Source organism: Zonotrichia albicollis, chromosome 3 (genome assembly GCF_047830755.1).
Source record: "Zonotrichia albicollis isolate bZonAlb1 chromosome 3, bZonAlb1.hap1, whole genome shotgun sequence".
In the NCBI taxonomy this organism is placed as follows: Eukaryota; Metazoa; Chordata; class Aves; order Passeriformes; family Passerellidae; genus Zonotrichia; species Zonotrichia albicollis.
In genome coordinates this window covers 6,689,089-6,716,550 of record NC_133821.1, presented here as the reverse complement: position 1 = coordinate 6,716,550, position 27,462 = coordinate 6,689,089, and the positions used below count along the sequence as shown (strand labels likewise).

Genomic DNA, 27,462 nt, shown 5'->3' with positions numbered 1-27,462 from the left:
AATGAGAGCAAAAAAATCCCCCAAAACCTAATAAGTTCCAGAAGAGTTACATAAACACACCTCACCTGCTGCTGCTGCTGTCTCTGTGCTCACACCTGACTGATCCCCTACACAAAACATCAAACATCCTCCTGACACTGGAATATTGCTCAGATGACTTGGAGAACCAACAATACTACTGGGTGAAGGGAATACTGGAAAGTGGTCTGTGTTGAGCCAGTTCTCTAAAATCCAGATGAACAAAACTGAATGAAATCACAGTAATTCCAGTCCACTGTCTCTACATGAACACACTGTAAGAAGACACAGTTTGAGGCTGACCAAGAGAAAGCAGAACTGTCTATTCAACAGGTGTTACAGGTCAAACCAAAAAGAGATTGCTAAATCCTTTGAGTGCTGCCACACTCCACAGTTCCTATCCTCCTGTGGAAGTTGTGAGGCAGGACAGCTGCAGGCAATTAAAGGCAGCACTGCCAGCATCTGACAGCAGAATGTCAGTGTCAAAATTCAATTTGAATTGATTAAATGAGGGATGGCAACACTTTTGTTTTATGCATGGCAGCACTTCAGTCGCTTTAGATGCTCTGCTTTCAGAAATAAAATTCCTTCCCTCCCTGCGATGTTTGTGGGGGTGTTTTCAGTTGGATTGCAGTCATTTCTCCAGTCAATCAATTAAGCCAGGGTTTGCCACTGTGTCTCAGAGTCAGCCACAAAAGAGCTGGTATGGTTCCCTGGTGCTGGGCCAAGACACTTCAGTGGGAGCAAGGCATCAAGTGGCTTAATCTGACTTCCACTGCTGGCACAGGTTTAATGGATGTTAGGGCAGCAGGGAAATCATGTTCTGTGGTGTTCAGCTCCTGCTCTCTCAGTGGCCCTGGACATGCTGCCTTTCTCCCTGTGCCAAAAGCACGGGGGCAGCTGACAGCAGAGCCTGTGGTTACCTGTGCCAGCAAGGCTCTCTGTGAAGGGTGATTGTTGCAGCCCTTTCAAGTGCCTGTTGTGGTCCATAAATATATTTAGGACCATAGAATTGTAGAAAGTTTGGGTTGGAAAAGACCTTAAAGACCGTCACCACAGCAAACCTCCTGCTGTGGACACCTCCCACTATCCCAGGTTGCATCAAGCCCTGTCCACCCTGACCTTGAATACTGCCAGGGATGGGGCCACAGCTTCTCTGGGCAACCATAAAAGATTTCTTGCATGTAATTAACCAAATTTCCTCTCTTTCAGTTTGAACCCATAGGTCCTTGTACTTATCTCCTTAGGCCTTGTAGTGCTATACCACCTGAGTAACTCTCCCCTAAGTTCAGTGGCAGTAAGTTACTCAGAGATATAAGATTTTACAGTATTATGCCATTAATAATGACTCCAGGCCACATCTGCTGCAAGTATAAATCACTGCAGGTAATTTTCACCAGCTAAAATTCTGGCCTTAAGCCCATGAGTCATGTTGTTATTTTTTCACATTGTAAATTCTTGCTGTTTCTTATTTATGTTGCTTTAGCACTTTGGGGCACTTGTGGGGGACCAGGACTCCATCATGCTTTTCACTCTTCAGACAGAAACACGAAAGACCCTTCTTTGCCCCCCAGTGTTTGCAGTTTGAATAATGCACAAACCTGCACAGAGTTATCCAGTTTTTTGTAAGTGGAAATTGTACTTGCAATTGCAAGCAAGCTTTTCTATTGTCCTGACAGTGAAGCATAAAAACACAAATTCCTTGCCTGGGTGAAAAATTTATACTCTGGCAAAGAGGTCTAGATGGCATTTGAACATTGGAATTAGTTGGAGCCAGCAGCAGCGTGGGACATGATCTTCAGTAACTGAATTAAGATGTCTGGAGTCTCCTCTCCATTGCAAGACTATTTGAGATCTCTCAAAAAGAGCATTTGCACCCAAGTTGAGCTAGAGTTAAATGGGAATTTTAACACTGGCTAATATCTCATCTCATTTGTAGCATATCTTTCAGCTCTATGGGGCTCTGGTTAGCATCTTTGGAATTACTGCTATTGCTTTTAATTACTCTGCAAGGGTGTTGAAAGAAGTAAAATTAAGACTTGATAGAGCTGAAGTAATGCTAGAAAATTCTGCTTCATTGCAGTCCTATGCAGCTGGTTAGAAAAATGAAGGAGCAGTGTACAGGGTTCCCGTTCGTGTGTGATGGCTTTCAACAGACCAGAAGAGTATCATAGGCAATATGTGTTTTTTTGGTATATCACCTTGTCAAGCTGTTTTTATCTTCTGTGATCTCTTTCACTGCTTTTTGTTGTTTGTCAGGAGAAGACATGGTACAGCAAGGTCCCTGTGTCCCTTTTCCCACGGCAGGATGAGCTTTATGCAGATGGACTTTGCTGGGCTACTTTGCCATTGGATTGTGTTGGCTTTGGAGCACAAATTAACAAAAAATAAATTGTTTCTTGGCTTTTTTTTCTAAAGACTACCATAGAAATTGATAATAAGCATTTCTAAACAATTCTAATCACTTATTGTTTGCTTTTTTTGGCAAAGCACTTGAAAGGGGCTTAGTGAAGGCTCTGAAGAAACTGGATGACTACCTGAGAACTCCCCTGCCAGAGGAGATTGATGCAGACAGCACTGAAGAGGAAAAAGTGTCTAAACGCAAGTTTCTGGATGGAGATGACCTGACGCTTGCTGACTGCAACCTTCTGCCCAAACTCCACGTTGTGAAGGTAAAAGATGTCGTGAGATGATCAAAGAAGCCTTATCTGGAATGATGTGCCTTGCTCTGACAGCTGAGTGCCACAGCCGAGGTTTTTGTACTCTCTGTATTTCAGCAGAGTTCTTAAGGCCTAGAAGAGCAGTTTGAAACACAGTTCTGCTCTTCACTGTTTCCTACAGGTTAAATAAAGAAACTTTATACTTAGTTAATGGGAAAACTGTCCCATCACTTATTAGTAGTGAAGACAGTACTAAGTTCTAGATGTCTTGTCTCTTTATTTTTACCCTGCTGCAAGTAGCAGCAGTCTTTTGTATTAATTAGTTCCTAATGCCCTTAAGAAACATGTCAAAACTTTAGTCAGTTCCCACCCATTTGTAACTTAAGAGCAGCAGTCCATCTCTTTGGGGAATTTTTATTCCATCTGGTATTTCACATAGAGAAGTTAACAAATCAAAGTCATTGCCAAGGTCCAGGATTTCAGATGTACTATGGTTGCTGGTATAGTACAAATCATGTACATCATCTTGACTTCTAAATGTTGCATTTATTTAATTTATCAGATGACATGTTGCTTTAGAATAACGCAAGTACCTGGCAGACCTTGGCAAGCGAGTGAGCAAGGAATTAAAGCCAAGTCATGCATCTAATTTGGCTCTGTGAGCCAAAACATAAACTGAGCCTGGGAGCTGACTGCACACATGTAAAAAGAAAAAAAAAAATATTAAAAAAGCACGTAAGTCACCAGGTGAGAAATGTGATAATATCCTCACAGGTTTAGTTCTTATTCTGGCTTGTCTTCATTGGCAACGTTGGAGTCAGACAATACAAAATGAATGTGTGGCCCCTCACTGGTTCTTGTCTCCTAGGGATGAAATGAAAGATGTAAAAAGAGAATTAAAATTTTTCTCAGACAAGCGTAGCCATAGGTTATTGCCTGAAAAGCATTTAACAGATAGAAGAAAGGGGTGAATTATTTTTTCATTTGATGGAAGATGTGTGCTGGAAGTTTTGAAAATGTTGACTTAAGTTGCCCAGCAGGTTTTATCTTCCCCATATGCGTGTGAAGCATCAGGGAAGGCAAGAATGCTTAATTAAATGCAGTTTAGGACAGGATTTGGACTTGCTTATACCAAGTAATAGAAACAAATCACAGTTGTTTCTGAGAACATGACTGTCCTAAGAAATCTGAGATGGAGAACAGCTCTACCATGTGCTTTAAGAATAAAGGGGAACTCTGTGGCACATATGTGTGTAATTTATGCCCAGGAACAATTTTATACTGTCAGAAAAATTAGAGATTGGAAGCACTCATTAAATTAGCTAATCCATCCTTTCCTATCAGATAGTTCACTCTGTCACCACAAGCTTATTCTATATGGTATATTCCTACAGGGAAACTGAAATATCCCAATCCAGCAAGGTACTTAACCAACCAACTAGCTTTAAGTGCAGATTAATCCCATTTACTTCAATGGGACTGTACAGGTGCTTAAAATTAAGTATGCACTTAACTATTTTCCTGAATAAGGGCCTAAGTGTTTTTAGAAATGGAAAATTTGCCTTGATAGACAATTTCCTAGTCTAACAAGTCTTGAAATAACCATTTTCTCCCTCAGTTTATCCCAGTGCTCCTGTTTCTAATATATGCTAAATCATCTTGGTTTCCTAATCATGGTACCCATACCACCCTGAATTTTTCCTTTTCATGAATATGGATCCAGCCTTCCAACAGCTGTAGGTGGTTATATCCTCTGACACCATTTACCAGGAAAATATATTACATACATTAAAATATAATACCATATATATATAAAAAATAATGTTAAATATAATAATTAATATGAAAATATGTTATAATCATTACTAATGCCTTTCTCTTAAATCTGTCTTGCTCTTGATGATTCAGACCCTTCTTATGTGGTGTCTCAGGTTTAAGTGATGTACTTAAGACTTCTGAAAAAAAAAAAAACCAAAACCCCAATATGATAAAATCAAGGAACTTCAAGTACCATAAAAGTTGAAATTTGGTAACAGTAGCCAGGTTGTAGCTTTAGAGTATCCTTAGGCCAAGCAGCAGCCTTGCAAGATATGGGACAAGCAGCAGCACATCTAAGCCTTTTCTGTGATAAATCCCTGATTCTCCAAACATTCTTCTCATTTGCTATGAATTATATGACAGAAGAGACCAAGAGATGCTCCCTCGGAGAAGGAGATGCATCCCCTGTGAGATGGGTTTTTTCAGGTGTTTTATCTTTGCTTTAGATTGTTGCAAAGAAATACCGCAACTTTGAGTTCCCGGCGGAGATGACGGGGCTGTGGCGGTACCTGAAGAACGCGTACAGCAGGGATGAGTTCACCAACACCTGTGCAGCAGACAAAGAAATTGAGCAAGCCTACGCAGATGTGGCCAAGAGGCTCAGCAAGTCCTAACTGCCCCCAGCCATGGCTCAGTATCCCCTTTTACAGACTCTGCTCCTTGTTGCCTTAAGATGTACTTTATCGTTACGCTGTCTGGTTGGCATCTTTGTGACTTCCCTTGTTCCAAGTGTATTGGGCAGGGACAAATCTGCCTCTCCCTGGGGAAAAGGGAAGGCAGCTGTGGTAGTGTGGGGGGTGGGGAATGGAGGTGGGGGTAGAGGTGGACACCCTTTGAAGTCTAACCCAAGATCTGGCCCAACTAGTATTATTTGCAATCAGTATTGGAAATGAGTCCGCTTGACTAGTTCCTTGTTCTGTGTTGGGGGTACATCATGACCTGCATCCTTTAGAGTTTTAAAAATAGCTGAAATTTCAGGTAAGAGAGTTAGGAACGCATAGAACTTGGTGGTTTATCTAGATTATGGTTCTTCTCTAGATTATTTCAAGGAGGCTTTTTCCTTCAGTTCTATTAAGATCCTTAAGGCAAGAACAAAATTTAGGAGAGAGAGAGGGGAAAAATAGGAGTTTGACCCTAAAGCAGAAATGCTCTTAGCAGTTATATTTAAATAAACTCTCTGAATGCATCTTCTGTCTTAGCAGGCCCAGGAGTTTATAGGGTATTTATTTTTAACTTGGTGCAAGAGGGGGAAGCCTGAGTGAATATGTCAGACTTGCAGATGCTACTCTGCATAAAATTTGCATGGTGTTGTTGGATCTGAATGTTTAAAGCAAGAGAATGAAAGAGCAATTGAGCAGGCAGCCCTTGGAAGAGCAGGGCCTGTGCCAGAATGCCCAGTGGATCTGCTGGTTGGTAGAGACAGACAGACACAGCAATAACAGGGGCAGCAGATTGACTCCAGCACCCACAGAGGGAATTGGCACAGCAAACCAAACCACGCAGGATATTGTCATCTTGGCTGTATGGTTGCCAGCTCCTCTATAATTGCTATCTTGGGAAGCTTGGATCAGCAGTGGGAAGCTGTCGCTGCACTCGGATTCCAGGCAGGGGAAGCGCTTTCGTCGCCTTGGGCTCCAGATGGGTCACTTGCAAGTGCTCAGCATCTCACCCCAGGAGGAGCTTGCTGTGAGAGCCTCAGAGAGGGCAGGCTGGCACAGTGAGAGGCATCTTTCCAGCCAGGAATTCAGCAAGTGTGCTAGCAGAAATCCCTGCATGCTGCCTCAATCCCACTCATCCAGGCCTTACCCAGCCAGGTTCCACAATTCTGAATTAGGCATTTTTTCCTAAAAGAGATTATTTTGCTCTGTCTGCAGTGCCTGCCTGGCACATCTGCTTACACTGGTGATTATTTGCACATTTTTTCAGCAGATTCAGAATGACAGCTCTTTCACTTGAAACTCATGTGTTCCAGTATGTACAGGAGAGCACATGGTTCATGGGTTTCAGTTTGTGGAGGGATTTATTGCTGTTTTAAAAGATAAAATAAAGCTGAGCTGTAACCTGATGTGGCTCCCCTTCTGATCAGAGCTGCTAAAGCTGCACTGATTTGAGGGGAACCCCAAGCTCGGGAGCTGTGACCAAGGGGAACCTCACAGCAGAAATGTTTGCAGTGAGAGAGCTGGGAAAGTGGAACAACATCGAAAGCCAGGCTGTGCTGTATGATGCTGATGACAATCTGAAACCATCTTTTTGCTTTAGTGGGATAATTCCACTTTTCACACTAACCCAGCTGGGAGCAGAATGTTGCTCATTGACTGAAGAGAGTTTGTGGTTGACTATTGTTTCACATGCAATGGTCAATTTGTTCTGAGCTTTCAAAACCTTGGAAGAAAATCCATGAACTCCCAAGACTTCTCCAAGAATGGGCTATTTTAGCAGTGGCTAGACTGGAGGGCAAAGGCTGGCACTCCTTAAAATATTGCTGAGAAATCAGCTTTCTCAGAGAACACTAATAGCAGCCAGAAAAATCTGATGAGATTAGAAGTATCTGCACAAGCACATGTGGCTTGTTAAAAACATTTCTTCATGAGATTGAAATTATTGTGATTATATTTTCTTATTTTTTTCTTTTTTAAAATTCTGGCAATTATTTATTTATTTATTTCTGTTAATTGACTTGATCCTTTCTTTCTGTCTTTCTGGTTTTTTGTTTTCACTCAACACTTGGGTCAGGATGGCTCGGTCAGTTTAGAAAAGTGTTGTTAGCAAAGCTCTGCAAGTTTGTTCCTAGAGAAAAGTCTTCTCTCTGATCAATGGTCCAGGGGATTTTTTTACTCTCAGTATGATCCTGTCAATCAACAGAAACTGCATTTTTCTCATTTGCCTTTTCCCAGGTTTGCATTTCAGTCAGTAGCTTTTCTTAGTCACAGTTGCTTTGAACTTTTGAATAAAAGACACAGAAGCAGATGCAGATTCTTGCTTTCTGTTTATTATATTTATGTCCTAAAAGAAGACTGTCCAAACATGCAGCAGATCTCAGGCAGGTGAACCAAGTTCTGCCCCGATTTTCATCTCAGAATCTTCACAATTTTGCTGAATCTCATAGTTCTGAAATTCTCTTATATGTTTGCCTCTATCTTTTATAGAAGAGGGCCAAATCACAATCAGTTGATTTCAGTGACCTCAAATTGCATCTGTTTTTTAAAAAAATTATGTTTAAAAATGGTTGGGCTTATATCAAAAGGAAAATTATCTATAAATGAAATGAACTTTTTCTGAGATGATTTGCATGTTCTTAAAAACTTTTTAAGATTTCATAATAAAATTGAAAAGCCCCCAGGCTAATTTCCTTTTAATAAATTGCAAAAATAATCCTTAAATATATTCAGTTTTCACACAGTATTCCAAAATATCTAGATAAACTATAATGATGGATATGAGAAATTAGAGGAAAATGGAGCAGTTTTCAGCTACAGTGCCAGTTCTGTCTGAATCCAAGTCTCACTCTAATCCTAACTTTGCATTTTACTCATAACTCTATTACAGGCTGATCCACGATCATGGACAGGTTCAGGCATTCCCTGACCTTTGTTTGGGTTTGAAATCCAAGCTCATGTTTTCAGATCTGTAACTTTCACTCACCTTTGTGCTTCTTGGCTTTATCCATTGCCAGAAGCAGGAAATACTGGAAATCCTACATAGAAAGGTGTTTTGCTAAGATTTTGAGCTCAGTTCTCAAGGCTCAGGATCCATCACCAATGAGATTGTAAAGGGCTCCAGACTCTTTTAGGCAGAGTATTTTTGGTGACCTTCCATTGTATTTAGAATTGTAAGTAATAAATATTAATCATAAAGAATTGTATATCTACATTGGCAAGGCAGCATTTCTGAAAAGAATCTAAGTGACAAGACAGACATTGCAGATTTACAATAACTTTGTTCATAAATTTTTTGTAAGATGTAAAGAAAGACATAGTGCAGAGAGGGAAGAAGCCAACAATGTGGATTTAATCATCTACATTTCAGAAATGCAGACCAAATGTCTGTGAAGATGTCCATTTCATCCAAACATTTCTTAGATATTTATTTCAAAGCTCCCTGCTCAGTCAATCCAACACTCCATTCATATTGGAAGGAATATTGATTTTTCTTCTATTAGCAGTGGTATGGGAGTTCTTGAGGCTCCCATGATTAGTTGCCCTTATTCTCCGTTAGAACTCTTTGAATTGCCAAGAGGTCATTTTGCAGCACAGGTAGGATTAAAGAGTATCTCTTTAAAGTCTATTTAAACCAGGATTATAAGAAACATTTTTTTCCTATAGAAATCACATAATGATACTGCTTTATCAGGTCTAGTGTGGAATATAGAACTACTGGTTACTCTTCTGGTTGCAGCAGCTGAAAAACCACTGCCAAGGGAAGTGACAGTCTCTAACACAAAGAAAATAGACAATTTTGTTTCCTACAAGAAAGTTCAGCTGAATTGCACATACTATTTATTTTAAATATATATTTATTTTATTTTAACCCCTAAATGCCTTTCTCCCTATCTTGTCTGTGCTCAGATTCAGCTCCAAGTTAGCCCTAACCATTTCCTCAGGATTCTTGTGGATGTGCTCAGGGGAGACTGTATTTTAGTGTAGCCCTTCCATCTGGTGGGATGAAGCCCCCTGTCTGCATCACCTGAGTTTGGCTAATAAGCTGAGTACTTGAAAGTACTGCTAAATTTTAGCCAGTGGAAATCACACTCCTGTAAAACCAGAAACACTGGTTGGAAGCATCATTTAAAAGAAATTGAAGCATTATTAAAAAAAAAAAAGAATTGGTGTTTTAAGGAAAAAAAATAACCCCTCAGTCTTGTGTCCTCCTTCACATGTATTCTTTTAAGCATCAGGAAATTTGTCTTTGTTTATTACTTTTCTAAACATATCCATTATTCTTGAATAGATTTTATATTAAGAACTATTTTTCCAGTAAGATTTTGCCTCTCTGCTGAATCTTTCATCTCTTCATTAATTTTGATGTCTGCAATGACTTAGTAATTCCAGAGGAGGCAGGAAAGCTGGGAGGTTTATACTTGATGAGAAGTTGAAGGAGGTAATGATTTTTTTTTTTTTTGAGCAAACAGCATTAAAATAATTTTAAAAATTGTGTCTTTTCATCTGGGATCCTTTAGCCAAGAGTTGAGTAACTGTTTAGTTTGGACTTTTTGAATTTCAGCACAGACATGAGCAAGGCAGCATGTTGAAGATGGCTTTACCTGGGGGTTTCTCTCAGGTAGTAGACATGTTCCCTCTGAGTCACAGATTTCCCATTCCCTCCTTTTAGGAGTGCTCTGCTGGCCTGGACACTGAGCTAGGACAGCCCACTCAGTGCTCAGCAGTGAAATGAGGAGTCCTGCTCCCTTTTCTTCCCTTCCAGCTCATGTGCAGGGAAAGCAGAGAGCCTTAAGATGCTTTATTCCCTTGTCCCACATTCCAAACAACACTCAGCCCCAGAAAAGCCCAGAAACCCCATCCAGTTCTGTTTTTCAGAGCTTGATTTGTCCATTTTTTAACATGTGACATAAAAGCCCAAAGAATCCTGTGTAACCCGCTCAGGACCCAGCAGCCTCTCAGAGAGCACAGCAATCATCTTATTCCCCTGTTGCCCCAGCTAATTCCCCTTTCACCATTCACTGGAGGGATGCTGATCCTGAAAGCACTCCCAAGGATGTGTTTGAATGTGGTGGATTTGAGCTGTGCTCATCAGCTGAGCAGCTCTGAATGGTGGCATTGTCACAGCTCAGCGGGTCGTGCCTCTGCTGCCAAGGGGACCCACCAGCCTCTGGAGGAGCCAAAACTGCTCCATTGGTGATGGTGCAGCTCTGATGAAAGGTTTGAGGGCCACCTTTCCTCCAGCCTGCCTCCCTGGCTGAAGTGTTGGAGCTCAGCTGGAGCCATGATCCAGCACTAATGAGCATTTCTAGCTTGCAGCATGTGAACAGGGACTATTGATGTGCTTAATGTTAAACATGTGCTTGCTTGCCTGCCTGCCTGCCTGCCTGGAGAGGGGCCTAAAAGCCATGACAGAAAAACCTATATTAATGAAGGGCATTATTATTCTCTTCCCTTTGAAATCTGGTGGCAGAATTCCCAGTGGGGGAATTCCCAATAGGAATTCTCAGTAAAGCCAAAGGTGGCATAAGCATGAAGATGTTTCGAGTGCAGAGAGAGCAGAGAACACTCAGGGAGAAGAGGCAGAGTGGTATAAAGGTTCTTAGTGCAGAAGAAGGACACCAGGTGGTAACTGCAGGGGCATGAGCAGTGCTGCCAGGCTCTGCTCTGGTTCCGTGGGGGGTTCAGAGTGGAGCACGGCCCAGGCTGTGCAGGCAGTGCAATGCCAAGGCTTGTCCTGCTGTATCTCCAGCCACACTCCCTGTGGTGGTATCCCAGAGCACAACGATGCCTCCATTGTGTCTGCCTCACTCTTATTATGAAGTGGCTTCTCTAAAGAAAACTAAGGAGGGTGGGGGAATTTTTTTTATGTATACATGGAGTAAAAACAATCCAAATATGCTTTAATGGTTCTCAACATGATACTGTCAATTCTCACCACAGGGTGGAATTTGTTGGTGGAAATTAAATTAAATTAAAACAGAAAAGCTTGGCTATTGCTAATGGGTACTACTGGGAGCCCTAAAAGCAGTTTGCAGTGTAGAACCATAACAGGAGGGAACATCCTTTAATTCCCAGAATTGCTTGGGTTTCACAGGGTCATTTTGGCCTATTCTGCCGCACTGCTGAGAAGTTGCTCTTTCCCTGTCTCTCTAGGTCCATAAATTCTGAAGAATTTGGGAAATGGCTACAGGCACCAAATTAGTAGTTTTCTTTTTCACTGCTTTTTTTTTTCCTCCTTCATTAAATTAACTACTTTAGTTTGGAAGTTAGCAATAAGTAAGTAGAATTTGCAAGCAGCAGATTTCTCTACTCTTTCATGAAGAAAGTTTTTAAGAGCTTTCAGGAAATGAGAGGTTATCTCCAGTTTTGGGAATAAACTGTGGTATAAAATACAAATGTAAGTGGGATTCTGATTAAATTATTGAAGCAGAAAGATTGCAGGTATTTTTAAAGAGCATGCTTAGAAGTAAATGAGCAGAATATTCCAGATACTGCAATAGAGGATTCAGTTCTAGTTTCTGGTTTGGGTTTTTGGGGTTTGTGTTTGGTTTTTTGGTTTTTTTTTGAAACTACCTACTCTACAACATAAAAACTATATATACACATATACATATATATATTTTCAGAGTATTTATCTGCATTATTTAATTTAATAATGCTGTGAAGTTTGTTGGGATGGAAAGTGGCATAAGGAGGAAAACTTACACTTTTGAAACAGCGCTATTATTTCTGTGCCTTTGATTTGGTTCCCACTGGAATAAACAAGAACCACACCATTAGCTGTGTGGAAGCAGCATCTCAACTTCACAGACCACGAAAGTTTGGCAGTCCCTTGGAGGCCAAGGTAATTTGGTATTTAGCAATCCGAGCCTTGCAGTGGGCACAGCGAGTTTTGAAGGCATTCAGAGCTGTCCTTGGGTGAGGGAGTGATGCTTGCAAAGGACCCCAGTGAATCCCCTGCTGTTTTAAAATGAGATTAAGCCATCATGAGATGTGGACTGGCTAACCCCAAACCAGACATGTTTGCCTGCAGTGCAGCCGCTAAATTGCTCTGACACCCGGAACCGCAGCGAAGGAGCTTGGCCTCAGAAGTGAGTCAAAGCAGCATCTTTGTCACCAGTCATTTTCTATTTATAATGACACAGATCTATTTTATAATCACGGGGAGGCACAACAGGAGTGTGCTTTGTTCTGCCTAAATCGCATTTCTCGTGCGGGTGCGTTTAAACACAGCCCTTGGCCCCTTGCCCCACACCACACACACCCAGGGCGGGCAGCTCTGGCACAACAATGCACACCCTGTCGTGCTTGAATGCTCAAAGCCTCCAGTGCTGGAGCAATAAACTCCTGCTAAATGGCTTAAAAATGTTCCCTTAAGTGCACCGAGCTGCCGAGCTGCTGCCTCACTTCTCATTTCCAATGCTGCTGTGTGTCCAAGCCTTGTGTTTCAAAGAAACCAGGAGTATGTTGTGTTGTTTAGTGATGGAAATTGGTGGGCATTATTGACTGTAAGAATTTGAGAGGAAAAACCCCACTCCACAACCCAACCCTCTTTCCTGGTGCAAACCTGACAGTTTTTACGCCTGACCGTGTTTTCAGAGGCAATGAACAAATTCCCAACAGTTGTGTGGTTTGATTCCTGGAGAACAGGTCCTCATCTCTGCAAACCCTCAGAGCTATGATGAGAATCCCCCTTTGCTCCCTTTTGTCCTTTCTTTTTTTTTTTTTTTTTTTTTTTTTTAATCAAGGGTCCTGTTGTGTATTTCCTAGAAAATTATGATTTTGTTATCAGTAGATTTCTTTTTATAACCCATTTTCAGTTCTGAAGCCTGAAGATCAAAACCAAGTTGCATAGTAAGATTTGGGGGTGAGCAGAAGTGCTTTTTGCCCCTCCAAAACCTACTAGTTTTCAAATCCTAACTCATCTGGAGCACAACTCTGGTTACTTTGAGGACGTCTGAGGTTGAAAGAGAGGAATGGGAGCCCACTGAGAGAGGATAGCAGGAACCAGTCTGGAAGTCTTAATAGATATGTGGACAAGTTTCCTATCAGTGTGTGAGCAACCTGTGCCCCAACAGACCCATAGTTGCTTAGATCTGCACTGATATTCAAAGGCAAAATTTGGGCAGTGAGCCATGACATGGTACCTCTTCAGGGTATCATACAGGCGAAAAAGAGCTCATTTGAAAGGACACTTAAATTTTTAGCTACTGGTCAAGACCTGAGTTCACATGACTGGATTTTCTCCTCCAAAATGTTATTAATCACAGAAATGGCTGATGGCTTCTTCACGGCTCCCACCTGAAGTACTGGGCTAAAAGCAAGGTCTGAAACTCATGTGGAGAAATCAGGAATTACCTTTAAACTCAGACCTGGTAAGTTTCAAAGGAAAGTAATTTATTTGTAAACAACTATTTTATAGTGTTTGACAGTGAAAAGTAACTGTGTGTCCAGAGGTCTCCATCAGATAAGAATGCAAGGCAGGATCCCTTTGTGTATTTGTGTTTTTCAGTCAAGGAACATCCTCTCTTAATGTGCAATTTTAGGTTAGAGTGCAACCTCTTCGGGTAGGAACTCTGTATTTGTTCTCTGCATGTGCAGCTCTTTACATGACAGGACCCTGATTAGGGCCTTTGTGTGCTGCTCTAACCCTCATAATCTGTAATAATAGGAAAAATATATTTAAAATGTCATTGCAGTTCACGTTTAATATTATGATTGTGAGACTCTGTCAACTGTGAATAAAATGCTGTCCTTTTTGTATAATAGGTAGTATATTTTATTATTGAAGAAAGAGTTAAATTTAATTTTTAAACACAAAAAGGTATCTGCTCATTGTTCCATTTTAAGCTTTTGAATATATAAGCAAGTACTTCTTTTGTATCCTTCAAATGAGTATGTGTTAAATGAAGAAACCCACCTTCCTGAATTGGAGCTGTTTATAATTATATTCCAAGAGTGATTAACACCTTATAATTTGAATAAAAGTGGTTTATTTTCTCATTGGGTTATTGTGGAACTTTGTTTAATTTTGTTAATTTTTTTTTTAAACAGGCAACTTTTCTTTGCCTGCAAAAAAACCAAATGTGTGCTCAGAGCTTGAATACAGCTATAGCCATCCTTTACTCTAAGATTGGGATATGAGAACTGGTGGGATTATAGTATACATCTATAAAATAATGGAGGGGTGAAATTCACTATTTCTCCTATCAGAGATTATGTGTTCCTAATGAAAGAATGAAGCAGTAAGTTTAAAGCAATCAGAAAGAAAAGCCTTTTTACACAGTGTGTAATTAAACTGTGGAGCCCTTTACTGGATGATGCTGTGCAGATCAAAATGAGTATGGGGTTCAACTTCCTGAAGAATAGATCCATAAGTGTTGTTAAACACGAAACTTTGGAAGTGATATCCAAGTCAAGAAGTCCCAAAATACCAGGGTTGAGGGAAAGTCCTTGAGGAAGTAGGTTTCCATTTGCCTCATTTCTTGTATTGGTTCTGCTGTGAGAAGTTAGACACAGCCACAGGCAGGCTAGGTGCCTTGGCTCCAGGATGTCCTTTCTGGGATTACAGTACACAAATGTGAAGTATTGCAATTGAATTCCAGCACAGAACTTTGAATTTACCTTCCCCAAAGCAAACCAGTTCCAGAGGTGCTTTAGATACAGAAGCTCAGAATCCCTCTCATAGCAAATGACAGGGGATCACACTCCATCTGAAACAACAAGAGTTCATCATTCAACAGCTGCAGCTGGAGAGGAACAAGCAGGATTTCTTTGAATTTACATATCAACCTCTCTTCTGGTCCCAAACATTGAAACCAATGGGTCACATCTCTCTAGTCCTGCATTGCTCTGGTACCACATCTCTCATGCTGTTGTGCATGATATAAAAATGGGCATCTGTTTCAAATTCTCCAGACCCATGGTGGTAAGTGCCAGCCTAATGTTTTTGCTCAAACTAGTGCTGAAATACCATTTCACTTGTCCAGCTCTGTAGAAATCCAGGGCCTTGGCTGATTGCTTTTGGACTGAGCCCTAAATGTACAAACACCCAGGTGCACCTTCATAGCAGATGTGATCTTTCCCTTTCTCTCCAGTCGTGGAAGCATGAAAGAAAACCAGGGAATGTGAAAAAAATGCCATCAGACATATCAAAGAATTAATAAATACTTTTTTTTGCTTAATTTGTAGCCAGTCCTGAATGGAAGTTCAGCTCCGCTGTTCAGTCACTCAGCTGCTGAGGGTTGCTGTGCACTGCTGTGGCTGATGGGGACTCTGCTGTAAAAACATACACCTTGCACAGCTCCATCATGTCACTGTCATGTCAAAACCACAGATATGAGACTGCTTCATCCTGTTGAGTGTCTCTGACAGTGGTCAGTACTGAATAATTCACAGAGGGCTGCCAAAAGCCCCAACCCTTGAGGTTTGACCTACTGACCATACACAAAAAATGTGTGACACTGGTGGTGTTGTAGTTTATTTAATTAAAAATTATTCCCTATAGTTCTGTCCACTCTCATTGTACAAACAAACCTAACACAGATCTCAGGCTCTCTGGACAGTGATGTGGGTGATGTTTGACAGTAGTAAAACTGAGTGCCTCAGATCTATTAGGCACTGTGTAAAATAAGTGTTTTTTGTGCATAAGTGATTGTGATTGCAGATCTGAATGATGAAAAATGGGGTGAGTAACAACCTGGATCACTTATGACTTTTCCTGTCTTTATTTTATCATTCCTTATGCATTTGCTCTGAGCAAAGCCAAAGCTTTCCCCTTTCCACAGAAATGTCTCACTGCTGCTGGTCATTTTTTTGGTCATTCAGTCTCTGAAAATTCACTTCTACCCAGGTAATCGCTCTCTCTGATGAAGATTTGTACTGCTGTCTCTCCCTGCTTGCTATGTAAAAAATAAAGCCCTTGATGGGCTCCACGGAGCTGCTGGCACCTCTTCCTTCAGCAATGGGGTGGGGGGAAGCTTTGTCAAGGAGGGTTTAGTTTGGGTTTTCTTTTTTATCTGACTACCTGACGTAACACTCCACATGTCCTGCTCGACATGCTGCAATCAGTCCAGTCTGTGCCAGACAAGAGTTTAGACATTTCAGGTGTCATCCATCCTTCATATCTCATGCATGCCTTTCCTTTCATGAGCCCAGCAGATGCCTTTAATTGCCAGCCTTCGCTTCTTGGCTTTCCAAGGAGCAGCAGAGGAACTATGGAGTCCCTCTGGCGAAGGATGAAACAAAGGGGCCCAGCAGTGTTATGACATTTTCTTGCACTGAATTGGCTTTGGGAAGAATGGCCTCTTTCCTCCTGTTAGATAAGCACAGAAATCTTAAGCAGATGCTTGCAAAACATCAAACAAATATATACTTAAAAAAAATAAATATAGGCTATACCCACATGCCCCACAATCTAGCCAATATTCAGCCATCGCTGACAGGATCTAGCCTTTCTCTGGAGCAGCCTGGAGGAAAAGGAAAACCCACAGTCTGGTCACTCCTCAGCAGGACTGGAACTGGCTCCTGCACCATCCCAGAGCCCAGCATGGCCATGCCAGTGGCTGGTGGCCAATTTCCAACCCACCCTGTTGTTCAGTAGCTAGAGGGAAACAAAACTCTTCTCTCTTGGGTGTTGTGTGTACACCCCAGGGACTTTAATCTCTTTGAGTTTTTCCCTAAATCAGCATTGCAGAATGCAAAAGGGAAATTTAATGCCATAGGGAAGAAGGTGCAGCAGTTTGAATAGTTTAAACTGCCAGAAACAAGAATAAAGGGTGTTTTCTTTAGCATACACGTAAGCCTTGTAACCCTTATGCTCCTGAATTTTAGAACAGAGATAACAGAGAGGTTTTCTTCTGGTTCCCTTGCATTGAAAGCCACAGGTTTTGGGAGAAGGTGGACAGAAGTACATTCATTGGGAAGTGTGAGAAAGAACTTATTGCAAGAAGCCCCTCTTCCCTCAATCCTTTGTTAAAACAACATTAAAGAACATTATTGGTGCCTAGGGAAGGACTTCAAAGAACCTGCTGGTGTTCAGGTCACTGTGTAATCCTCATCCAACTCCTGGTGTAGATGGGTTGTGATACCAGCTTTCATCAGCTCATGCACCACATCCTGTACAGCTCCTGCCCTGTCAATGCCCTCAACGGGTGATGCAATTTGTTTTCTTGGCACAGAGTGGTGCTGGGCCTTCTTTATTTCTTATTGCTCAGCCTGTTAGGAAACTCTTTAAAACAGTCATGGTATCATGTGCTCTCTGTAGCAGTGTTGTTTGTGGCTGCTTCACAAATATTCACCAGATTCACACTTCTTGTGTCCCCAAGGGGCAGAGGATGATGTTTCACAGTGTGGGGAATCAAGACTGAAAACTTCAGAGATGAGTTTTCACTTTAGATGCTACATTTCACCTATTAAAGATGTGATTTTTCACACTGTGCTGTGATTTCAGGGAACTGCTGTACCAATAAATTCAATGTACTGGGATCACTCCCAGCCTCTGGGACAAACTGGCATGAACTGGCTCCTGTCCATACTGGTTTACTCTCCTCAACTGAATAGCTGCCTGCAAATGGCTTGTTGGAAACATCCCCTGGAACTAATGAGCTTCCAGAGGTTAGTTGATTTCAGAGGTTAGTTTGGGAGGGTACTAGATGGCCTGAGCCAAGATACACATGCATATTTATGTATTTGTGTATAAAAATGTATAAATTTTTATATGTATATCCACTGAGTAGTAAAGGCAGGTATTTGGGTTAGGTTCCACGTGCAGCTGTGACTGCTCAGAAGTTCCTGCCCCTCAGCTTTTGCCTCAGGTCCCAGTGCCACCCTGAAGCTTGCATATAAAATGTAGCAAATTTGGGGCAGATGATCAATATTTGATCTTTCCTGACTCTAGAGTGACTTTTCAATTATAGTAATGTTTTGCTGTAGTTGTGCTTTGCAAAATGTTTTGTACACATATGCACACCTATCCATACATGCACACATGTGCATTGACATCCTTCCCTTTGAGCAGCACTTTAGTCTGGTTTTCGCTTGTCATTCTTAATGATGGCAGAAAATGAGTGCAGCTGGGATTTGAGCCACCATGGGACCAGCTGGCTTTGGCACCACATCTCTGCAGCATCCCAAGTCCTCAGATGGTTATTTGTCACGCCACAGCCAGAGTTGTGCTGCCTGCCTGCTCTGCTGGGAATATTCCCCATCTCTTGCCACTGGCACAACTCCCCAGGGAGAGCCCCACAGATGCTGGACCCAGTTGGATTCCTTGCTCTGCAACCAGCACTCATATTTATGGTGTATAGGGTAAAATCTTTATTCATAAAGCAGCAGCTTTAGCTTTTCATTGTCAGCCTGGATGTTGAACTAATCAGAAAGGGGAGCAGGGGAAGGGTGGGGACAGGAAAAGACGAGTTTGTGGGAACATAACAATGTTAGAGAAAAAAATTCTGCTTGCTGTCAGTTAAGTCTCTCCATTAGTTACCTCTACTATTATGGATTCATTTTAAGATCCAGACTTCAATATACATAACTTTAAATCACTAACATCCTTCATGGCTCTGTGATTTGCTGGTTCCATATGTAGCCTCTTGGCCCATTGTGTTGGCACAGGTTCAACTCTTGTTCTTCCTTTGGGTTACGGTTTCCTTGCTTTGATGGGGGGCGGTGGGAGGGGAGGAAGAGGGAGAGAGCAAGAAAGGGATGGTGAGACAGAAAGCAAGTGATGGTGAAAAGAAAAGGGATGGAAGGAAAGGAGAGGAGCAAAAGGAAAAGCAAAAATAATACAAAGAGAGAGAAATACCTTAAAATAAATCAGAAGAAGTAAAGCAGAGTAGAAAGAGCAGAAAGAGGAAAACAGTGAAAGGTGTTGCCATGAGCGGCTATCCCCACCTTGCTGCTTGTGGCAGTGCTGGGATGCCGTGGATGGGAGGACAGGGCTGATGCAGCCTTCTGAGCTCCTGGAGTGGCAGTGCCAGCCTGCCCCTCGTCCCAGTGCCAGGCTGCCCCTTGTCCCCTCACAAGCAGGCTCAGTCTCTGCCTGAACTTTATAATTAAGCTCACTGAGATTTTGCTTAGGGTCTGGGCTGACAGCTGTATTGAATTTTGGTTTATTGTGTGATTTATCAGGGCCGTCGATGGGCGTTTGGATGATTTAGTGCTGCAAAAATACCTTGGAATGCAACACACAGCAATATCTGCATTATTAATAACAATAATAATAAAGATAAATGTCCCTCCTCAGAGCTTTCGATGGCTGTGCCACTCAATTTAACATTTTAACAGTGGCATGTGGCCTCTCCATGGCACCTGGTAGCGTCTGATGGATTTGAGCAGGCAAAGAAAAGGTTATTTGTCAAACACTCAGCCTCAACTGTACAGTATTTTGAAAGCTCCAGGTCAGAGCAGCCTGAGCTGCATTCCTGTCCCTGACATCCAGCGAGACTGAACTTTGTCATGTTATTAAGCTGTCAGCAGTGCTGGGGCGTTATTTGGATTTCTGGTGGGAACTCCTTGCACATGCTTGGGGTGCTCTAGTGGGATTATATCAACACCATTGTAAAACACACACAAATGAGCTGTGCTGTAATTACCACATGAAGACCTCACTTGGCTGGGTTAATCAGCAGAGAATGGAAATACCAGATAAACACAAATGGCCCACCAGGATGTTTGTTCCAGCGGCAACAATGCCATTGTTTCCTAGGAGACCAGCCTGATCCCAGGACTCCTCTGGCAGCCAAACCACTTATTGCTCATCTGTGCCATGGAGGAACAGCATGGAGCTCTGATCCATCCTCTTCACCAGCACCTGACAGACCAGCAGCACCAGGGCTGGGAAAAGTAGAGGCACAACAGTGTTTACAGGTATTATAAATATCTGTGGTACTTGTTGATTAAAATACAAGTTTTCTCTACACCCTTGCACCAGTTCCACCCAAAGATCTGCTTTGCATGAGAGTCCTATGCCCAGGTAGAACAGAGGCTGCTTTCTCTCCACCCCTCCCCATGATGCTCTCTGAAGGGGAAGGGGCAATTATGACTTTATCAGTTCCAGCTGCCTGTCATGAAGGGAAGGCTTGGGGAAATCAGCTGTCTGGGGAGGCTTGTTATGTTGGTCACCATTCAACAAATCACATTTTAATGTACTTTTATGATTTGGTTTTTTGGGAGAGAACAACCTGAATTAAACTGACTGCATTTCCCAGTGCCACAAGTCACAGTGGCCAGGTGGGACCTTGGAGGCACCCACAGCCCTGGGCAGTGCAGAGGGCAGAGATCCTCCTTCACAAACACTCCTCTCTCTGCCCAGTGCATTGGTCCTGTTTTACTTACAGAGCCCCTGGGGGCTGTGACCAACACCATGGAGGTTGGTTTGCTAAGCAAATTCTGAGCTGCTGGAAAATGTCCTTTTCCCAGGTATTTGCTACAACATTGACAACTATCTCCATGGTTAAGGGGTTGCCTGAGGGCTCCTTGATTCAGTGATGGTGTTTATCCAGAGTAGTTTGGATGAGCAGAATCTGCCTGGCTCTATCAGGAGGTGAGGGCAGAGCATTTAGTTAATCCTTTCCTCTGAAAAAACTACAGGGAAGCATAAAGGATGGTGACAAATCATCAATAGGTAATGCCAGTAAGCTTTGAAAGAGGTTTTCCACACCGCCTGACATCCTGTCATAGTAATAGCAATAAAATAATGACAATATATGACACTATATGCAAATAATACATATTTGTATTATTATAAGTTCTTTAGCCATTGTGCTACTCCCACGAATTTGCCATCAAAAGGAAATGAAGATTTCATTCCAAATGAAAGGAAGATTTTGTGCTGGAGCCTCCGTTTGCAGAGAGAGGATTGTCCAGAGACATTCAGTCATCACTCAAACAGTCAGGTTGTCTCCCAGACACCATATGAAGAACAGGACAATCACTCCCTTCCCATTCCTGACTCAAGGAGGGTTTTCTGCTCCACAGAAAGAAAGAGGAGAGGAACAAGAGGTGGCTGTGGCAAGGCAAATTCAGGGACAGTGGGTTAGGAAGACACAGTCAGAGCCAAAGAGATGTTTCCTTGGGGCCTTTTTGCCATATGGTGGTCCTACAGGAAAAAATAGCCAGACCATGCTCTGAAGCCCTCCTCTCTGAGTCTCCAAGTGCTCCAATATTTCTAGGAACATGTAGGACACATTGAATAAATATGATATCTCATTTCTTCCTTCCTGCTGTTTGCCCCATCTCCCTGTGCCATGTTCCCTTTCAGCTCATGACCTCCCATCTCATGCAGAGGGTTGAGACCCACCATGCATTGGGGCTAAAAAATGCAATTGATAAATAATACTGACCAAGAAGCCCTTATCCCTTCAGTGCCACCAGCTCTGCAGAAGCCTGTGGTGGTTTCCCAGCCAGCCACTGAGCACCATGCAGGCATTTGCTCAATCCCCCAGTGGCGTGGGAGAGAGCATCAGAAGGGTAAAAGTAAGAAAAGTTGTGGTTTAAGAAAAAGACAGTTTAATTGATAGAGCAAAACACAAATAAAACAAACCAAGGAATTCATTAACAACTCCCCATAGGCAGGCAGGTGTTCAGCCACCCCAGAAAGCGGGCCTCCATCACTTGTAACAGTGACTTGAGAAGACAAATGCCATCATTCCAAACATCCTCCCTTCCTTCCTTCTTCAGAAACAGGATACCTTATGACTTGGGATATCCCCTGGGTCAGTTGGGGTCAGCTGTCCCAGCTGTGTCCCCTCACAATTCCTTGTGCACCCCCAGTCTTCTCACTGGTGGGATGGGCTGAGGAGCAGAAAAGGCCTTGGTGTTGTGCAGGCCCAGCCCAGCAATTACAAAAACAACCCCGTGTTGTCAGCACTGCTTCCAGCAAAACCCAAAACACAGCCCCATCCCAGCTTCTGTGAAGAAAATTAACTCTGTCCCAGCCCAAGCCAACACACAGCCAAAGGGATGGACATCACAGGCCTGCTCCTCTCCTCCTTTCATCCGCCATGTAACAAGGCCAGGGAAATCCTGATGTCCTTCCCTAAGCGTGGTTCATCACCTGCAGAGACCTAGTCAGGAACCTCTTGCTGCACAGGTGACTTGAGCTCCCAGGGGCACAGCTAAATGCTGTCATCACTTCCCAAAATTTTGAAGGCACAGCTCATAGACCTTCTGTGTGGGTCTCAGTTAAAGGATCTTCTCAGCAATGTGTATCCCAGATGAAAAATATTTTTCAGCCCAAAGGAAATTCTCACTAAAAAATGTAATCTTTTCAAAATTTTCCAATTAAAATTTCTGGTTTGGATGCGCATGCAAAACCCCACCAAAACATTTAATCTTAATTTACTAACCAGGATACCAAAGTTAAATATCTAATTTAAATTCAGCATTTGGAAATTAAATTACATTTTTAAGTGAAATAGCATCTCAAGAGGAATTGCTCCTTCCAGGGCACCAAAATGGGCTGTGTTTGGCTGATAGTCATTGCCACCTGCTTGCTTCACTCATTTGCTGTTCTCTGGGGACTCGGAGAACATTTTCATTTGTGTCTCAGCAATGGTGTGTCCAGCAGGACCAGGAAAGTGATTGTCCCCTGTGCTGCGAGACCATACCTTGAATCCTGGGTTCAGTTTGGGGCAACTCATGACAAGAAAGATGTTGAGGGGCTGGAGCGTGTCCAGGGAAGGGAACGGAGCTGGGGAAGGGCCTGGAGCACAGGTCTTGAGGAGGAGCAGCTGAGGGAGCAGGGAAAGGGGCTCAGCCTGGAGAAAAGGAGGCTTGGGGGGAACATTCTTGCTCCTATAGCCATGTGTAAAGAGATTGTGGAGGTGGGTGTTGGTCTCTTCACCCAAATAACATGCAAGAAGATAAGGGGATATGGAAAGTTGTTTCAGGGGCAGTTTAGATTAGATATTAGGAAAAATTTTCTTCACAGAAAGGGTTGTGAAACATTGGAACAGGCTGCCCAGGGCAATGGTGGAATAACCATTCCTGGAGGTATTTAAAAGTTGTATAGATGTGTCACTTGGGGACACGGTTTAGTGGTGGCCTTGGCAGTGCTGGGTTAGTGGCTGGACTCAATGACCTGTGAGGTCTTTTCTAACACAAACACTTATTCTATGACTCTGTGGTAAATTATCACTGTTTTGGTCTCAGAGGGGTGGGCACAGGTAGCCCATAGCTTTGTTTTGCAGGTGATCAAAGCTGGCCAGATGCAGTTCTGATCACATCCTTTTTTTCTTTGACTCTGACCTGGGAAAATGCATGAGCACATACTTATCCTTAAATCCATGACTGAAGTCAAGGGGTTACATGGTCTGTTGAGCTGGGATAGAGTTTACCATCTGCTTGAGGAGATGCTCATTTGGTTTACTGAGTGGGAGCATTTCCACAGAATTTAGAGAGAGAAGTTCATATAAATGGAAAAAAAAAAGGCAAAATCGCTTAAAAGGTCAGTGTCACTGGGCAGGAATGACACAGCAAGAGAAGCACTTTCATATAACTTCACCAGCACTGATCAGCACCTTCAAAAGCAGTTTCTTTAAAATGCCCACATCTGGGTGCTAAAAATTAGTGAAAAATAAATAATTTGGGACATTTGAAACATAAAGATATGTAGACAACAGAATTTTGAGTAATGACGAGTCATGTGATGATGAATTGTTCACTGTGTAGCCCGTGTTTTCATTGTGGTTTTTTGAAATGTCTTTAGCAGGAAAATAAGAAAGTGAACACCTCTGCTCCCAGTATGGTTGAGAGTTGCATGTTTTATATCCTGCAGTACCAAGATTCCTTGTTTGGTGCTTGCTTTCTCTTTGCCATCACTCAAGATCTTCCACGACTTCAGAAGGAAAGATATTGCACATTGTTTTCCTCATAGCTACAAAACCAAAGGATTTCAGAAAGAAGGTGGAGCTCACTTTAAAAGAGAGTTAAAAATCTTCCCCCACAAAAGAGAAAGTATTGTGACATTTGAAAGATTATTCTTCCTGGGACTCAAGGTTTTTACCAATGATCTGCATCTGTAGCCTTTCCCAAAATACTCTGTCATCAAATGATTCAATGTCATCATCAAAGAATTTTTGGCTACTGACTTTCCTTTAATAATGGTTGAGAAGTTTAATGAAAGGTCTGCAGAGATTTCTTCCTAAATTGGATTAAATCCTGCATTTTTTCTTTTATTCTTTTTCTTTTTGGTAATACTTCTGCTCAGAGAAAATTATAGTCTCTGGTGCCAGTGATGTGCTCTGTATGTTTTGTTTATTACAGCGGTTTTAACTGGAACCATGGGCGAGGGAGTATCATTATAAAATTCTTGATACCCCTCATATATTTGTGCAAACATAGTTGTGGGGCGCCGAAGGCAGCGGTGGAGATGCCAGTTCCAAAGCATCCTCTCCTTGTTTTAAGCATGTGGTGCATGCCCACATGCTCTCTAGGCAGGGATAAACCAGCTCCTGGCTCAGACCGGACGTCTGACCCTGCACATCCATCCCTGCTGGGTTCCTGCAGCTTCCTCTCCAGCTGGGCCGTGGCTTGGGGGTGGCACCCAGTGGTCAACCCCTTCCTGGTGTTTGCCATCAGCAGCATCCTCAGGAGCTGTGTGGCTTCTCACACAAGGGCAGCCTGGAGTGGTACAAACCAGGAGCTGCTGTGTTTTGTAGTAAAAACCTCTTGGCCGTGTAGGTTACACACATGCAGTGGCTGAGAGGAGCAGGTGATTGCCCAGCTTTGTGAATAGCAAGTGTTGGGTCTCAGAGAGCTGCAAATTGATGCCATGTCTGCAGTACCAGTGAAGATGAGCTCTGAAAATAAGGCCTGCTGGTCCTTTCTTTGCAATTCTCTGTACTTCTGTATTTACTACTTTCTAGCACTGAATTGTTTCTGACTCCCTGTAGACTGCAAGAGGTGACAGCTGTGGAGGAGATAAACAACAAATTGTTTGAAATGCAAAGGCCTGGTTTTTCTAAAGATGCAAGAGCTGAATTTCTTACATTTGGTATCTACAGGCTGGGACAGATTTTCCAATTAATTCAGGCAGCAGCACTGGATGTGTCCCACCAGGACAGTGGTATTCCACTCTGCATAAAACTTAAATCAGAAAAATATTAAACTGTTTTAGAATTTTTGCACCTGTGAATCACCAGTCTGCTAATTTATTTGTAGTACTTTGTTATCAAGCCCTGGAACAGCCTGGCTAGGGAAGTGGTGGAGTCATGAGCCCTGGAGGGGCTTAAAAGACATGTAGGTGTGGTGCTGATAGAGGTGGTTTGGCAGTGCTGGGTTGGATTTAATGATCTTAGAGGTCTTTTCCAATGTGAATGATTCTATGAACCATGAGAATCACTTAGTTAAGAGAGATGTGGAGCTGGAGGGGAACTAAAGTTTTTATTTATCTTTAGGAACTACCATATCAGTAAGGGCTGTGTGTGGCCTCTACAGAGCCCAGTGTACCTTGGTGTGACCCTGTTGAGACGAGGGCTCACACCAAAACCCTGGGATGGGCTTGTCCTCATCTAACATTGGCTGCCTCAGACCAAGATGTATCTGCCATCAGTGCTGTGAGATGAGCCCCTCACAAAGCTGTTTGCCTTTCTTGTTGCAGACACATCCCCCTAGGAAGGGAGGCTCTGTTCTTTTCCAGAGGACCATCTCAGGACCATCTCAGACTAGACATTCAGCTTCATGATGGATGGAGTCAAGTGAGAATTATCTCAGGTACACACAAATTGGGGGTAGGGGATGCCTGAGCTGAAGTACTGGGCTGGATTGGGCAGTCAGCAGATGTTACAGCCAAACCCCAGGAGTGTCTATGCTTCCACTCACTGAAATACCCCTCTGAAGGGCACAAACTCTGCTCCAGTCCCCCAAAACATTGTCTCATTGCAGTGCCATAGGCCAGTGATTAGGGGATAACTGAGAACACATTTGTCCCTCCAGTGCCAGAGGCAGCTGCCAGCAAGATTTGAAGAGTAGGAAACAAACTGGGCAAGAGCTGTAGACATTCTCACTGAAGCCTGGAGAAAAGCTCTTATTGATACCTCTGCAAATCAGGGCTGAGCCAGATGAAAGCTGTGAAGAGAGATCTCTGTGTTCTGTGAGGTTGTGTTGGTCTACAACCAAGAAGTGGAATACTCTGCAGTCTGCAAGAGCCTCCTGGGCAACACCAAGAAAAATTTTTCTGTCATCAGCACAACTGGAATTAATATGGACTAGTTCTAGTGAAAAAGAAATAAATTCTCTTTGTAAAATTTCCCTTTTCTCTCCTTCCCCCACACCCTGAATATGCATTAAAAATAAGTCCTGAGCTCTGAACTCAAGAAATGACAACTAACAGTGCACATGCTGGGAGTGTTTGGGAAATGTTTATGTGGCAGGGTCATCTGATACAAAGAGGAGATGGGGAGATGGAACAAAACTCTCACAAAGGGCAAGAAATCGATAAAGATCGGTCACTCAATGCTGGGATAAATATAGAACAAATTAGTGAGAAAATACCTTGTTGGCTCAAGGCATGCTGTTAGGAGGGGTTCTGGAAACAAAATTGGATGGAGCCCACAGTGTCTTGGGAAGCAGTAGTGGGTTTGGTTGATCCATATTTTTATGTTGCTGATGCTGTTGGTGGGGTTTTTGTTTGTTTGTTTCTTGGTTTTGTTTGTTTGTTTTAATAAGAGACACAGTGTCTTCACCTATTTTGACAGATTAACCAGTGCCAAGGAGCATTTCATGTGCAGCCCCTTTGTTGTCTCTGCTGTTGAATTGCGAGAATTTTCCCCAATATGCTTCTCGCCTGATCCCAGCAGGGCCCAGTTGTGATCTGGGAGCCAACAGAGAGCTCAGACTGTTCCCAGCAGTTGTCCAGATGCAGCTTCTCACTTTTGGGGAGAATTTAGCGGTGTGGACATGGACATCCAGGGAAGCATTGCTCCCATGTTTATGTACTAATATGGGTGCCATGAATTTGTTTGTCTTCAAAACAAAGTAAAATATGTAACCATATTATCCATCAATATTTATCCATCACAAACAACTATTGGCAGATTTTTGTAGGTAGTGGGGTGGAATCCATGGGACAGCCAAGCACCAGGGTCCTGCACCTTCTAATATGGGTGCCATGAATTTGTTTGTCTTCAAAACAAAGTAAAATATGTAACCATATTATCCATCAATATTTATCCATCACAAACAACTATTGGCAGATTTTTTTAGGTAGTGGGGTGGAATCCATGGGACAGCCAAGCACCAGGGTCCTGCACCTTCCCTTGGGTGGCTCCTCTGCATATCCAATGTCTGTGTGAGTTGAGCTACCA

The 27,462-nt window shown here is 42.6% G+C and overlaps 1 protein-coding gene across 2 annotated transcripts in view; it reads left to right on the top strand.

Annotated features, from left to right (window-relative positions):
• CLIC5 (chloride intracellular channel 5) overlaps positions 1–26,620 on the top strand; it is a 71,620-nt gene extending 45,000 nt beyond the window's left edge. Inside the window, exons 5-7 of one of the 2 annotated variants that reach the window (XM_074536529.1) lie at positions 2,509–2,690; positions 25,758–25,870; positions 26,093–26,620. In XM_074536529.1, the coding sequence (XP_074392630.1) occupies positions 2,509–2,690; positions 25,758–25,841 (266 nt within the window). In that variant the 3' untranslated portion in view covers positions 25,842–25,870; positions 26,093–26,620. Of the gene's footprint in view, positions 1–2,508; positions 2,691–4,942; positions 14,159–25,757; positions 25,871–26,092 lie in introns of those variants that run through there. The other variant, XM_005490362.4, reaches the window with a different exon arrangement.
• The last annotated feature ends 842 nt before the right edge of the window (positions 26,621–27,462 follow it).